The sequence below is a fragment of the Perca fluviatilis genome, chromosome 1, assembly GCF_010015445.1.
Source record: "Perca fluviatilis chromosome 1, GENO_Pfluv_1.0, whole genome shotgun sequence".
NCBI classification, from domain to species: Eukaryota; Metazoa; Chordata; class Actinopteri; order Perciformes; family Percidae; genus Perca; species Perca fluviatilis.
Window position 1 is genome coordinate 40,290,281 of NC_053112.1, and position 14,163 is coordinate 40,304,443.

General features: G+C 46.7%; 1 protein-coding gene across 3 annotated transcripts in view; it reads right to left on the reverse strand.

Annotated features, from left to right (window-relative positions):
* pcdh10a (protocadherin 10a) overlaps window positions 1-13,484 on the reverse strand; it is a 27,591-nt gene extending 14,107 nt beyond the window's left edge. For 2 of the 3 annotated variants that reach the window (XM_039808593.1, XM_039808583.1), the window contains exons 1-3: window positions 10,300-13,483; window positions 8,862-8,920; window positions 7,625-7,731 (exon numbers count right to left, since the gene is read on the reverse strand). In XM_039808593.1, the coding sequence (XP_039664527.1) occupies window positions 7,625-7,731; window positions 8,862-8,920; window positions 10,300-12,846 (2,713 nt within the window). In that variant the 5' untranslated portion in view covers window positions 12,847-13,483. Of the gene's footprint in view, window positions 1-7,624; window positions 7,732-8,861; window positions 8,921-10,299 lie in introns of all 3 variants that reach the window. The other variant, XM_039808602.1, reaches the window with a different exon arrangement.
* Between the last annotated feature and the right edge of the window lie 679 nt (window positions 13,485-14,163).

Sequence of the window (14,163 nt, forward strand, 5' to 3'; positions counted from 1 at the left end):
TTTCAACTCTTGACTGGCCCGTAGGCCTACTTCAATCAGGTAAATCCCTCCTAGAGTAGCGCCGCCTGCTCTTATGGAGACGTATTACGTTTCTCAGCCGCCACATGAAGTAAACAAACACAGCTGCGTTAATTTCGTTAATTTTTTTTAACGAGTTAAATATTAAAACATTAACGCAAAAATTAACGCGTTAATTTTGACAGCCCTAATCTTAACGTATGTTTTCAGCAGATTTGAGTCGTAGCCAAGAGTTTTTTTTTGTTTTTTATTCATTTCAGGGTTGGGAACACTTTGAATTTGCCATTGAGTTCCCTCCGTAAGTACAGCCTATTCACACCACTTTTGCAGACATGTGCCTGATGTATAAATTGACCCATGATCTTGCACCACCCCCACTCAAGCAATGTGTGTCATTTTGCAGAGATAATGCAAGGGTCACCAGGGCTTCTGTAAGAGGTGACTGTTACACTCAATTTAGGAAGACTACATTTGGTCAATCAGCTTTTTCATTTACTGTAGTAGAAAAGTGGAACTTAATTCCACTTCACATTAGAGATTGTGCAAGTCTCAGCAGTTTTAAAATGTCCTTAAAGACTTGGCTGAAGGCGAATCAACTTTGTGATCATTGATCTTTTCATAACATGGAATGTATATTTGTATTTTGGTTTATATGTGAGTAATGCTTGTCACATGTTTGTTGTTAAGTTTTTATCTGTTTTGATAGTATTGTCTGTATTGTCTATATTGTCTTTTTATCTCCCTTGCCCAGGGACCACAGATGTAAATTAGCTGTATGGCTAACTCTGGTACAGGGCCTGAACTGTGCACGGTCCCTGACAAATAAACTAATAAAATACAAAAATACCAAGAACACATTCATCAAGCCACTGGACATGATGTTTCACTATATTGGTAATCATTGCATTACAAGTTCTTCTTTCGGTTTTGATTTGTTTGCACACAGAACTCAGTAAGTCGAAGTGAATCCACTCCTCCATCAACCTTAATTGTGTAAAAAGGTCATGGACGATTTTTTTTTACGTGCTTAGTTTGAGATAAGAAAGAGAATTTGTCAGGCCAGTCAATTGGTTAATCAAATTGATTGATTCTCTTCCTTTCTCTGCTATGACTTGTATTGATATTCACCAAAGCCAGTCAGCTTCCAAGCAGTGGTGACATCTCCACCTGATACAGGCTAAATTGTTTTTTAACGAGGCAATGTTTTCATCCTATTTGCTGTAATAGATTTGTACTTTTTCGTGTCACATTGAAATGCTTCCCTCTTCTTTGTGTTACTCTCTGCTGGTGGGCTTTTGAAGGCTTCATGAACATATACTTTTCTCTGCTTTTTAACAATCTCACCCCCTTTAGAGGTTTTACATTTTATGTTTCCTGGTTTCATTACTCCTTAAAGGTGCAGTAGGTAAGACATATAAGATTAACTTTCTGTCATATTTGCTGAAACTGACCCTATGTTCCAGTAGAACTACATGAAGCAGGTCATTTAAAAAATAAATCTGGTTCCTCTGGCACCACCTCCAGCCTGTAGTGCGATTTGCAAAAAATCCACCGCTCCCTGTTCAGATGCACCAATCATGGCCAGGGGGGGGTGTCTAAGTGTGTGTCAGTCACTGCTCATGCACACGCATTCATTCTCCCGTGTGGGGGGAGGGGCTTAGAAGACCGTTTTGGGCTTTAGCAGAAAGAGGGGAGGGACTGAGAAGTTGTCAATGTCCAAATTTTTTGGCTGAGTCCTGGATCTTCCCAATCCTACCTACGGCACCTTTAATGATTAACGACATCACTCTTTAAGTTCATTTCGGAACATTTGCTGGTTCCAGCTACTCAAATGCAAGGATCCGCTGCTCTTCTGTCTCGTACATGCTAGTGAAGTGAATGTATTTGGCTTTGGAACCGTTGGTCGGACAACACAAGCAATTTTGACACATTACTTTCAACTCTAGGAAGCATTTCATTTCTAGGAACTATTTTCAGATACAACGATTGATGGAGAAAATAATCTGCACACGAACGCAATGATGAAAACAAGCGCTAGTTGCAGCCTGAGTCTGACAAAACTCTTTTCACAACAGAAGTGAAGATCTTTTCGTGACTGAAAGTTGTTGTAATAAGTGACTTTTGTATCACTATGTGAGCTACGTTGTCGTTTGCAAGCCTTCAGCCTTTTTTCATCTACTTGTTCTTCTAGATGAGCAAGGTCTCTGTATTGTTTTTCCATTATGGGAGCTTTTAAAATAAAACGTAGACATTATCGTCGGGTCTCATGGATCATAGAAAACGGGGATCACAGCCTCCGGTTTTGTCAGTATCTAGAGCCTGAGAGGAGGGCGTTTCAAAACCCTGTGTGCTAAATTCCACTGACAGCTCAGTGACATGGGAAACTGCAACACGGTGCCCGCCACTAATTCATAATCAGCCATCTAATACACCGTTGCCACAGTGATTTAATTGTCCCATTTGTCACGGCTGTTGTTCTCACCAAAACAAACGTCACGATAATGATCATTTCCAGTCTCCCGCCCGTCACGCAGCCTTCCACAGCTGATCGAACGTTTCAGAGACGCCAAATTTTTTCACTGATGAATATTAAATCCCCTTTTATCTGTCACCTTTTTTTTTTTTCTTTTCTTCTTTCCGCTCGCTCACTCTTGCCGCCATCTCCTATTAGGATAATGAGGGAAATAATGAAGAGAAGAGTGTCTTATTTGGATCAAGCAACCTTGGAAAAAAAAAAAAATAGATGTGTGGGGAGGTGTGGTAGTTAATCAATACTGCTTTGGCTTCTGACACGGTGGTGCCTCACTCCAGACACGCTGCTTTCAGGAAAAAAAAAAAAAAAAAGTGCCACTTTTTAAAGGTAGCCGGTGATGTCCCAGCCTCACAGGCAGTGTCCCTTTTGATTTAAAACCACGTCAGGAGACTTATTTTCTAAAGTGTCAGACGAGCGGCCGAGCGGGAAGCTACGGCAGGTGGAGTTGATGATATGCCAACTGGAAATGGTTTTCCCTTGATTTGAAATATTCCCGGTGCACCAAAAGGGAGAGTGTGTGCCGCGCGGTCCCGTGAGGAAACCTTGCCTCTAACCCTCCTTTGATAATTGCTATGCAAAGGTTCTGGAAATGAATTACTGATCAGCCGAGTGTTGCGGGGAGCCAACGTGTGGGGGAGACAGAATGAAGGATGAGACTCTGCCACAAAACCCTGGAAGAGAATGTCTGTGTGTGTCTGTGTGTGTGTGTACGTGTGTGTCTTGTGTGTGTGTACGTGTGTGTCTTGTGTGTGTGTGTGTGTGTGTGTGTTGTCTTGTTTGTGTGCATCCCTGTCTTGTGTGTGTGTGCATGCCTGTCTTTTGTGTGTGTGTGTGTGTGCGTGTCTTGTGTGTGTCTTTGTGTGTGTGTGTCTGTGTGTGCCTGTCTTGTGTGTGTGAATGCCTGTCTTTTGTGTGTGTGTGTGTGTGTGCCTGTCTTGTGTTTGTGTGTGTGTGCGTGTGTGTCTTGTGTGTGTGTGTGTGTCTGTCTTGTGTGTGTGCGTCTCTGTCTTGTGTGTGTGTGTGTGCATGCCTGTCTTTTGTGTGTGTGTGTGTGTTCGTGTCTTGTGTGTGTCTTTGTGTATGTGTGTGTATGTGTGTGTGTGTGTCTGTGTGTGCCTGTCTTGTGTGTGTGTGCATGCCTGTCTTTTGTGTGTGTGTGTGTGTGTGTGTGTGTGTGTTTGTGCGCCTGTGTGTTTGTGTGCATACAAACGGATTTGCTTATGCACACACACGCTGCAGAAATGCATAACACACACACACACACGTGGGCTATACATAGTCCTGGCTCGGGCTTATTCAGTTTGGCACCCTGACCATCTTCATGCAGAAGTGAAGAACAAGCACTCAGCATAAAACTGGTATAGGCGCTCAATAACATACACAACCACAGCATGAGACCCACATGAGACAATCAATAATATCCACATCCCTATAATGAAAGAAGTCTCACCTATACAGTACATAGAGAGAAATGAGCAGCGGGTACGCCTATATAGAGGCAACACACACCTGGCAGAGTGCCAAGCACTACCTACCACTCTCTCTCTCTTCTTTTAAAACGGAATCTCATTTAAGCTTCCCAGAGCACCGCCTCGAAAGGAAAACTCCTTTTCAATACAGACATCATCACCTAGCCTTGTTTTCTCATACGCAAAGCACACAAGAGCGGATTATGCACAGGTAGGGCTGGGCCATATGGAGAAAATCAAATATCACAATATTTTTGACTATTGGTGCTTTCACAAAATATTTACACAATGAGATTTGGGATAAATAACCATCAGTAATGTGGACATAATGACTAAGTGGGTAAAGGCAAATAATAGAACAGTTACAACAGTCTGGTAAGTTCATCACTTTACTGTAATGCAGCCTTTAAAACCAGGAAAAGACACCACTTATGCCATATTATGATATTACGATATCCAAAATCTAAGACGATATCTAGTCTCATATCACGATATCGATATAATATCGATATATTGCCCAGCTCTACGCACAGGTATCGTGCATCCGCCTATATATTAAATCAGACCATGGTATACCTCTACACACACACACACACAAGTACACTCCATCTGGTTTTGTCGTTTACAACAGTCTGTGAAACTCAAATGTCCCTCTTTCCAAATACCGTGTGATATAACCTCCCATGGAGCGGTAAGCTGTTCCCTTCTAAATCCAACATGAGGAACAAATGTTGGTTTCCTCGTAGAGTGTACGGAGGACGGAACCAACTGGGTACACTCCCAGGCCAGTGCCAAATGGGCATGCTCGGAGCCAAATTAAGATGAGGAAACGTGTTATTGGTTTACACTGTAAATGGGATCCTGGCAAACCAGCAAGAAGGAATTTCAAGGCAATACTCAACATAGGAATGCATTTTGAAGTGCAGTTGCGGGCCAGAACATCATGTCAGGGCGGATTCCTTACTGAAGGAAGTACCATGCTGTAATGTAGGTTAAGATGCATTTTGCATTTTCAACATATGTTCCTTGCTATCTTCTTCTGTGTCTCTATCTCTGGTCTCTTGAGTAGAGTATATGTTGTATTATTGATTATTAGAGCTGTCAAAATCAACGCAAAAATAATGAGGTTGACGCAAATTTATTTTTAAAGTTTATTACCTTTTATTATATTTATTTATAAGATTTTTAATTTTTTTATTTTTTATTTATAAGATTAAAAAAAAAAAATAAGATGATATTTGTGGCATTTTTAGGCCTTTATTTTTGACAGGAAAGATTTAGACATGAAAGGGGAGAGGGCAAATGACAGCAAAGGGGGGCAGGTTGGAACCAAACCCGCTGCTGCTGTGTCGAGCACTGAGCCTCTGTATATGGCCGCGCGCTCTACCAGGTGAGCTATCCAGGCGCCCAATGGCGCAACATGTTTTTTTACGTGCGTTTAACTCGCGCATGTTCTGTGATTCGGGCCTCAATCCGCTCCGTAGTTTGGGAGATCAGGAAGCGATGCAGCAGTAACGTTGTGGACGACTCGCAGAAAGCGTAAAATTCTCCCCAGGGGATCACCAAACCCAAGCACATAATCAGTCTGTTCTACGAGGAGACCCGAAGGTGTTCCTAACACCGGGGCGTGCAAAGAGGAAGACGGTGACCACCATGGGTGCAGCGTACGCTCTGAAGAGGCAGGGCCGCACCCTGTACGGCTTCCTGATCCTGAATCACACATAAAAGGCTCTTTGAAGAGCCACACACTTCATCTAAAGAGAGGCTTCCCGTTCCGAGTAACAGGCTTTATTACCTACATTTGAACTAAATCAATGATTCTTACAAAGAAGCTCAAGACCACCCCACCCCAAAAAAAAAAACAAGAAACAAAGCTCCTTGAGCAGAAATGGATAAAGAAAAGGAACTTTTGAATGGCAAGTTGAGTCTCAAAGCCCTTCCAGATGATTCTCTCCATAAGACCAAAGTCCCTCTGCTCCCTCTTAGTCGATTAGTCGACTAATCGGTTGTTTTGGTCTTAGTCAACTTAGATTTCTTTAGTCCATTAGTCATGTTTTATGCTTTTTTCACGCTGAATGACTTATTTCCAAAAGACGTACGAGCACATCTCTGGTAAAGACAAGAATTAAAGTGGTGCTTTTGCATGACTCTTTGCGGAGAGAAACTCTGATTTACAGATCTGTCGATTAAATCAACTAATCGATTAGTCGATACAATTGAATGGGTGTTAGTCGACTAAGAATTTCTTCCATCGAGCACAGCCCTAGCATATACTGTCCATGTGAATGGTTGAGTTACCACTGGAGTACGTCCAGTCTCAAATACCATATGGGCAATAAAGTGCATTTAGAAAAGATAAAAATTGAGATTATTTTGTGATTAATCGTGAGTTAACTATGCGATTAATTGTGATTAAATACCTGAATCGATTGACAGCCCTAATGATTATTAATTATAATTTTTAGTGTTGATTAGAAGTGAGCCTTAGGACTTTTCCCACTTCTGCATTTCAGTCTCGCACAGACTGACCTTCCCCCGGCCGTTTCATCAGCGAGGACCGGGCGGCGGCTCTGCCACTGCTGCATATTGGCTGTCTATTTGGGCTCAGTTCATTAATAATGTCAAACACTGTGGCGCATGATGAGGACTGTTGGCTATCCTACAACACCTATCTGATCTGCTCTTTTTGTATTCCCAGCACTGGTATGATATTTGGCAGTCTCCGGTCTAGACAGGGGTCTTACACAAGCCGTGTGGAACAATCCCTCAGAAGGAAAGGGCAATTCAATATGAAATGAGATTTTCTGTTGCTCCACTTTCTACCTGACTCCACTTTGATCAATAAACAGGTACTTACCTAATAGAACTTTAGAGAGAACAAGGGTAGGCTTATGATAAGACCTAAAGCCTTGTCTTAAAAAAGCTACTGCACTGGAGAATGTAGAAGAGAGAGAGAGAGAGAGAGACACAGTGTGAAGGGAAATGTTTCCGAAGTCCAACATTTTGTTTGCCTTGACTTATGCCAAAGCTACAAATAGGCCAGCACAAAAAAAAACAAGGAATGCAAAAGCTGCTAATGCCCCCGATCAGCTGAATCTACATCCAACAAAGGCAGTGCAATACGCCGACTGCGAGGCTGATTGAAATGCATCTCATTATATTAATTTAGCCCCCATGCCTTATCCTTTCACTTGAGTGAACCTATTGATTTGTGCCACTAAAGCACTAAAGGCCTCGAACTGCCTCGCTGCGAGTCGCAGTCCTTTCAGCACCACTCGGTGTTGGAAAGAGAGAGAGACGGAGAGCAGCGAGAGGCGGAGAAAGAAGAGAGATTTACCCGAATATTCCTCCCTTTCACCCGGGTGTGAAATACAATCAGCACCTCTGGGGGCCGGCTGATGCCAGCCAGCCAGCCAGAGCTTGGGCCTTCACACACTCTCTCAAATTAAGGAAATTAAAAGTCACTGATCCGCACCAACGATTCCGCATTATCCCATTCACTATCGCAAACACACAGTATGGAAACAGAGGTTTAAAGTGTGTGTGTGTGAGCACTGAAATTACAGTGTAATTATGTGATGTGGTGTTGAGGAGGGGGACTCACCGGCTGAATGACCCCGGTTAGTGGCATCGTGGTCACTGTCGCCCTGTTCGCTGTCGCCATGACCACTGTCTTTGGAGCTGACGATGTCGGCCTCTTGGAAAGCCGAACTGTGAAAAAAAAAGGTGGAGGAGGTGAGAGGGAGATTGCAGACAGAGAAAAGAGAGGGGGAAAAATTATAATGGAGGGGTCAGAGAGAGAGAGAGAGAGAGAGAAGGGAGATAGAGGGAGGAGGAGATACGACATTCAGAAAGTAGACGAAGAGGAGGAGGATTAAATGAGCGGGCAGACAGAAAGAAAGAGAGGGAGAATCAGAAATCAACACTGCATTAATACAGTCACGGTGGCCGTCAAGAGGCTAAATTGGATGTCACACACGGCATGTAATGAAATCCAGCATTAGAGCTGTACTAGGCGCTGCTCTGTCAGTTATGGGATGGGCGCCAAATTGAAGATGAACGTTATGGATACACCAGGAACCGTGTAGCCTCTCAAAGCCACAATTAACGATGCGGAATGTCCGGGACTCACACTGATGGATGTAATCTCCAATTTTATAGATGTGTGAATCGCCTCGGTGAATGGTATGTGGCTCACTAGGTTTTGCACATTGGTAATAATATGGTGTGTGATGTGTGTGTGTGTGTGTGTGTGTGTGTGTGTGTGTGTGTGTGTGTGTGTGTGTGTGTGTGTTGCAGTCAAGACCACCTAAGCCGAGACCAAGTCATCACCAAGACCAGAGTGTACCGAGACAAGACCAAGACTTTGAGGGTTTGAGACTAAGTCAAGACCAAGACCAGACTTGTGTTAGACAGCCGGAGCAGGTGAGGGAGGGGAGGGGGGGGGGGTTTGGTAACAAATTTTAAATTAGATATAATTCAAGTTATTGGTTGCATTTGCAAGTTTGAACACATAGGCATGAATCAGACAATGCAAAGGCAATTTAGCGAAATCCTTGCAGGTGTGGTCTTGACCTGTCCTGAAATAAAATCCTGAGTCCTCTTCATCCGAGGCGATGAAGAGATGAGAGTTAAAATGCGGTCGATTCCGAGACAAGACCGAGACCTTCAAAAATTGGTCTTAAAACCGGTCTTGAGACCAAGACCGATCTTGAGTACTACAGCACTAATGTGTGTGTGTGTGTGTGTGTGTGTGTGTGTGTGTGTGTGTGTGTGTGTGTGTGTGTGTGTGTGTGTGTGTGTGTGTGTGTGTGTGTGTGTGTGTGTGCTTTTGACTCTACCTGTTGACACGTCTGGGTCTGTCCACCAGATAGCTGAGTTCTGCTCGTTGGTGTTTTGCCTAGAAAAGCCCACAGAAAAACACATTTGGTCACTTTTAACGCTAAACTAGACACATTCAAAATAACATAGGGAGCTTTCTTCTAGATAACAGGAACAGAAGTGATCACATATTCATGCATTGGTTGTTGACATGTAACTGTGATAGAAGAAGCTAAGGGCAGCACGAGGCGGGGTAACCTGACAGTGCGTGCATCCACTTGGTGGGTGGGTGGGTGGGTGAGTGAGTGAGTGAGTGAGCGAGTGAGGCGAGAGGAGACAGGAGCAGGGGAGAGTGGGTTAGGGAGGCGATTGAATGCGTAAATGATTGAGCCGCCCGATGCTGAAACTGAACAACCTTTGTTCACGGTGCTGCCGTGCTGGGTCGTGCACGGAATACTTAACGCACAGCAAAGGCAAGGCTGTGACTAGCTGTCTGGCTCCACTCCAGCCACACCGCAATCAACAAAAAGCCCCAAACTCCACAGCTCCCCCCCCCCTCCTGTGCAGAATGCACAGGCTGAACCCAAAACAGGGCCGTGGAGCCACTCGTCTTCTCCTTTTTTTTTTCGGTCATATTTGCCACCCAATCTTTAGAACCCAATGAGGATATATATATCAACCTTAAAAATGCCTGTGCTTAAGGAGGGCCAGTTATTGAAAGCTGCTGATGTAACCAAACTAATCTTCCACAAACAGAGATGCTCTCTTAGTGGGATTTTTTCTTCTTCAAAATGTCTGATACAATTCTGTATTCCTTATGTTTTCCCTTCACTGCAATTATAGAAGTAACTGATTTGATAAGAGCCACACCTTATTTTGCAGGTAACCCAAACTTTTAAAACCCTGCTGATTTTGAAATCAATTCTTAACAAAAACTGCACATCCATGCGTGCACGTGAACATCTTAATATATGGGCCAGGTGAAATGTGACAGCACCAATCACGGTATGAAAATAAAACTCTTCCAAATTTGTGGTGTGACTGAAAAATCATAAGCAGTTATGCCCGAAGTCTAAATCTCTGTCACTCTCTGTCTGATGCGCGCAATCTAAAGGTTGGTCTGCAGCCTGGGATCTGATAGCACTCCAATGCGAATAAAACTAAAAGGCCACATGAGATTTAACAATTGACATGTCCAATCACCATACAACGCTTGACAACGAATAAAGGCCACTGAGCAGAACCAGCCAAGCCAATAAAGCAGATACCGCTTCCATGTGAGTGGATAACATGTTTTGACATGAGGCAGACACAGCTGTTGATATCTGGGGGATCTTTTCAAAATGAGGTTAAACTCTTTTTTTTTTCTTTTTTTTTTAAATCACGCTTTTGCGCACTTTGTAACCCAACTGAAGTGGAGCCCCCAGGGCGACAACAGCTCATCCAGGCTTCTCTTACCTCATTAGAAAGAATGCTGCCGTTGGATATGATGTCCGGTTGTTGGTCACTGTAACCCGTGACTATGGCGCCGCAGGGGTTGGCGTGATCCGTGTCCGTTCCGCGGGAGGGGCTGCACGGCTTCAGGAACATCAGATCCGTCTTGGCGGACTCCGGCGTCAGACACACCTGGTAGCAGTAGGAGTTCTGGTTCTGGTGGTGGTGGGAGCCGAAGCCCCCTCCCACGCCGCCCACCCCGGACTCCTCCACGGGCACCTGGCCTACGGGCCCGACCCCTGACGTCACGTTGGTGCTCTGAACCAACATGATGTCGGACTTGCTCAGCTTCTTCTGCTTGCGCCCGCGGGCCTGCCGGCTGCAGCACGCGCTGCAGCACAGGCAGCAGTCGCCGGCCATCAGGCACGTGTACAGGTTGAGCTTCTTGTCCTTCTGGCAGCGCACGGCCAGCACGATCATGGCCAGCAGGAAGACGAAGGACACGGAGCCCAGGGCGATGATGAGGATCAGGGTCAGGTCCAGGGAGGTCTCCTTGGCCTTGGATGCCGAGCCGCGGTCCCCGCTGCGGCCTTCCACCACGCTGTCCACCAACACCACGCTCACGCTCGCGGAGGAGGAGAGTGGGGGCTGCCCGTGGTCCCGCACCTCGATCAGCAGGTCGTAGTAACCTTGCGGGTCCCGCTTGGGAGAGATCCTGCGGGCTGTCCTCAGCTCCCCCGTGCGCCAGTCCATGCGGAACATCCCCATCTCGTTGCCCCGCAGGATGCTGTATGAGAGCCGTGCGTTCTCGCCGTCGTCCGCATCCATGGCCACGATGCGCGTCACCAGGTACCCGGGCTCCGCGGAGCGCGGCAGGTGCTCTTTGGCTGTGCCGTTCTTACCGATTGGGGCTATCACGGCGGGAGCGTTGTCGTTTTGGTCCACTATGATGACATTGACGGTGGCGTTGGAGAAGAGCTCGGCGGCGCCTGAGTCTTTAGCCTGGACCATGAAGCTGAACTCCTTCAGCTGCTCGTAATCAAAAGAGCGCAGCGCGTAAAGGTAGCCTGTGTCCTGGTTTATGGACACATACGTGTCCACAGACATGCCCTGTATGTCGCACTCCAATATGGAGTAGGTAATAAGAGCGTTTTGTCCCATGTCAGGGTCCAGGGCGCTTACAGCGTGAATGAACGCGCCGGGCACGTTATTCTCAGTCACATACACATCATAAACAGCCTGCGTAAAGCGCGGCGCGTTGTCGTTCTCGTCGGACACGTGCACTTTGATGGACTTGCTGGTGGCGAGCGACGGCTGGCCCTTATCTTTGGCCACCACGGTGACGGTGTAGGAGTCCGTGTTCTCCCTGTCCAGCGGGCCGTCCGTCACGATGGTGTAGTAGTTTTTAAACGAGGACTTGAGCTTGAAAGGAACGTCTCCTAATATCTCGCAGCTCATGTGTCCATTGTCGCCAGCGTCCCGGTCCGAGACGCTGAAAAGTGCGATCACGGTGCCCGGGGCGTCCTGCTCGCTCACGGACTCGGTCACAGTGCTGAAACCGATCTCCGGCGTGTTGTCGTTCACGTCTGTGAGTTTGACCAGCACTTTGCAGTGCGCGGGAACCGCGTTGGCCCCCAGATCTTTAGCCTGGACGTAAATCTGATGCGTGTTGCTCTCCTCATAGTCCACCTCCCCCGCCACCTCTATCCTACCTGTCCGGGCATCGATGTTGAATAAGTCCTTTATCCGCGGGGCGTTGTGGCTGCTGAACGAATAAACTATTTCCCCGTTTTGTCCCTCGTCAACGTCCGTGGCGTTGAGCTGAATGACCAGAGTGCCCACTGGAGAGTTTTCCCGCAGGCTGACAGAGTACACGGACTGGTCAAAGGTGGGCGCGTTGTCGTTCGAGTCCAGAACTTTAACGACCAGGAGAGCCGTCCCGGTGCGCTGCGGGATGCCCCCGTCCACAGCCGTCAACACGTAGCGGTGCACCGCCTGCTGCTCCCTGTCCAGCGGCTTCTCCAGCACCAGCTCGGCGAACTTGTTCCCGTCGCTCTGCGTCTGCACGTCAAGGTAGAAGTAGTTATTATTCGTTATGGCGTATGTGCTGAGCGCGTTCGTGCCCACGTCCGGGTCGAAGGCGTTCTCCACCGGGAAACGGGTCCCGGGGATGGCGCTCTCGGATATCTCCACGGAAATGTCCGTCTCGGGAAAGCTGGGCGGATTGTCGTTGATATCCATCACTTCTATCTCCACGCGAAAGAGCTCCAGCGGGTTCTCCAAAAACACCTCCAGGTGCAAAAGGCACGGGGTGCTCTGCTTGCAGATTTCTTCCCGGTCGATTTTCTCTTTCACCACGAGCGCGCCGTTCTCTAAGTTCACCTCCAGATACGGTGTCCGTGAACTAGGCACCGTCTGGAAGCGGCGAGCGGAAAGTTTGGTAATGTCCAGCCCCAAATCCTCTGCGATATTCCCAACTACGGAGCCAGGTTCCTGCTCCTCTGGCACGGAGTAGTGTAGCTGAGAGACAGCTCCATCCAGGATGGAGAGCAGGAAAATGAACCAAATCATCTCCTCTCCCACTCGCAAAAGTGCACTTCAAGACGGGGACTGGGGAAGGGGGGGGGAAAGAAAAAAGAAGTATTATTCCCTTTCCTTACAAGAAATGAGCATTTCCCATTGCCTCTGTCCGTAAAAAGGCAGTGAAATAAACAGCAACAAGGCTGCCCGATTGTGAAATTCCTCTCCTCTGCCTCGGGTCAGTGGAACATTGTGTCGTTTCAGCTGTGAGAAGCACAGCCATTTGATCCGAGCTTCTCTGTTTTTTAATCAATTCTGCACCGGTCTGTCTGTTTTGGCGTCAGCGCAAAACATTGCAGGCTGGAGCCAGGACGCATAGCCAACACTCCCTGCGCACGGAACAGACAGCCCCTTTCTTCACACAAAGTCACAAAACAACAGGGAATTCCACACGAGTAGGAAAAAAAGAAGAAAACAAAAACGTCCTATTGACGCACCGCCGGAATCTACAACAAATGCAACTTCTACTAAATAATAAAAAGGACTGGCGAATAACAGGACTTTCTCTCTCTCTATCTATCTCTCCCTCTCTCTATCTCTCTGTGGGAGGATGTAATCACTGCGCCTAAGCGCTCAAAGCGGATGATGCTTTCAGCTCGGCTTCTGTTAGGCGAGTGCGAGCGGCGGGGTTGGTTTTGCGCACAGCTCCTTTCCCACCAGCCAATGATATTCTCAAACAGCGGGTGTAATGGCACCTGATTGGGGCTCCGCGACGCCAGCCAGAGCGCACATCGGGCCCTCATAACAAAACCAGTTAAGTGCCGCTGAGATCCTCTCTCTTCTCCTCTTCTCCCCTCTCTCCTCCAGGCCCAGCCTCACTTGTAGCAGGGAAATTGAACGTTTTACACATCCAGTGAATTAAGAAAGTCGAATAAAAGTGGGTGACAGTTGGCATCGGCTGGGCTCTGTGCAGATGAGATTGCAGCTGCCACGGGAGTGCTGGCATTTCTGAAATGTTTTAATTGGGAAAAACTGCCTTTATTCATTATAATCATGTAATCATCATATAATAATTTTTTTTTTTTTTTACTTTTTCTTTCTCCCAAATGTTGTGACAAATGGCTCACGCTTGGCTAAATAAAGAACCACGACCCTTTTATTTTATTGGTATTAAATCTCCGCTCTGATACCAATGCATGAGTCAGAATGTTGCAGGGATGCCCACAGCCAAAGACCACCGTGCAAAGAGCCTGCGCAAGTAAAGATAGCTAGTGACGCAATAACCCCACGGTGCCATGGCCATCCTCTCTCTCTCTCTCTCTCTCTCTCTCTCTCTCTCTCTCTCTCTCTCTCTGAACACATAGGCAC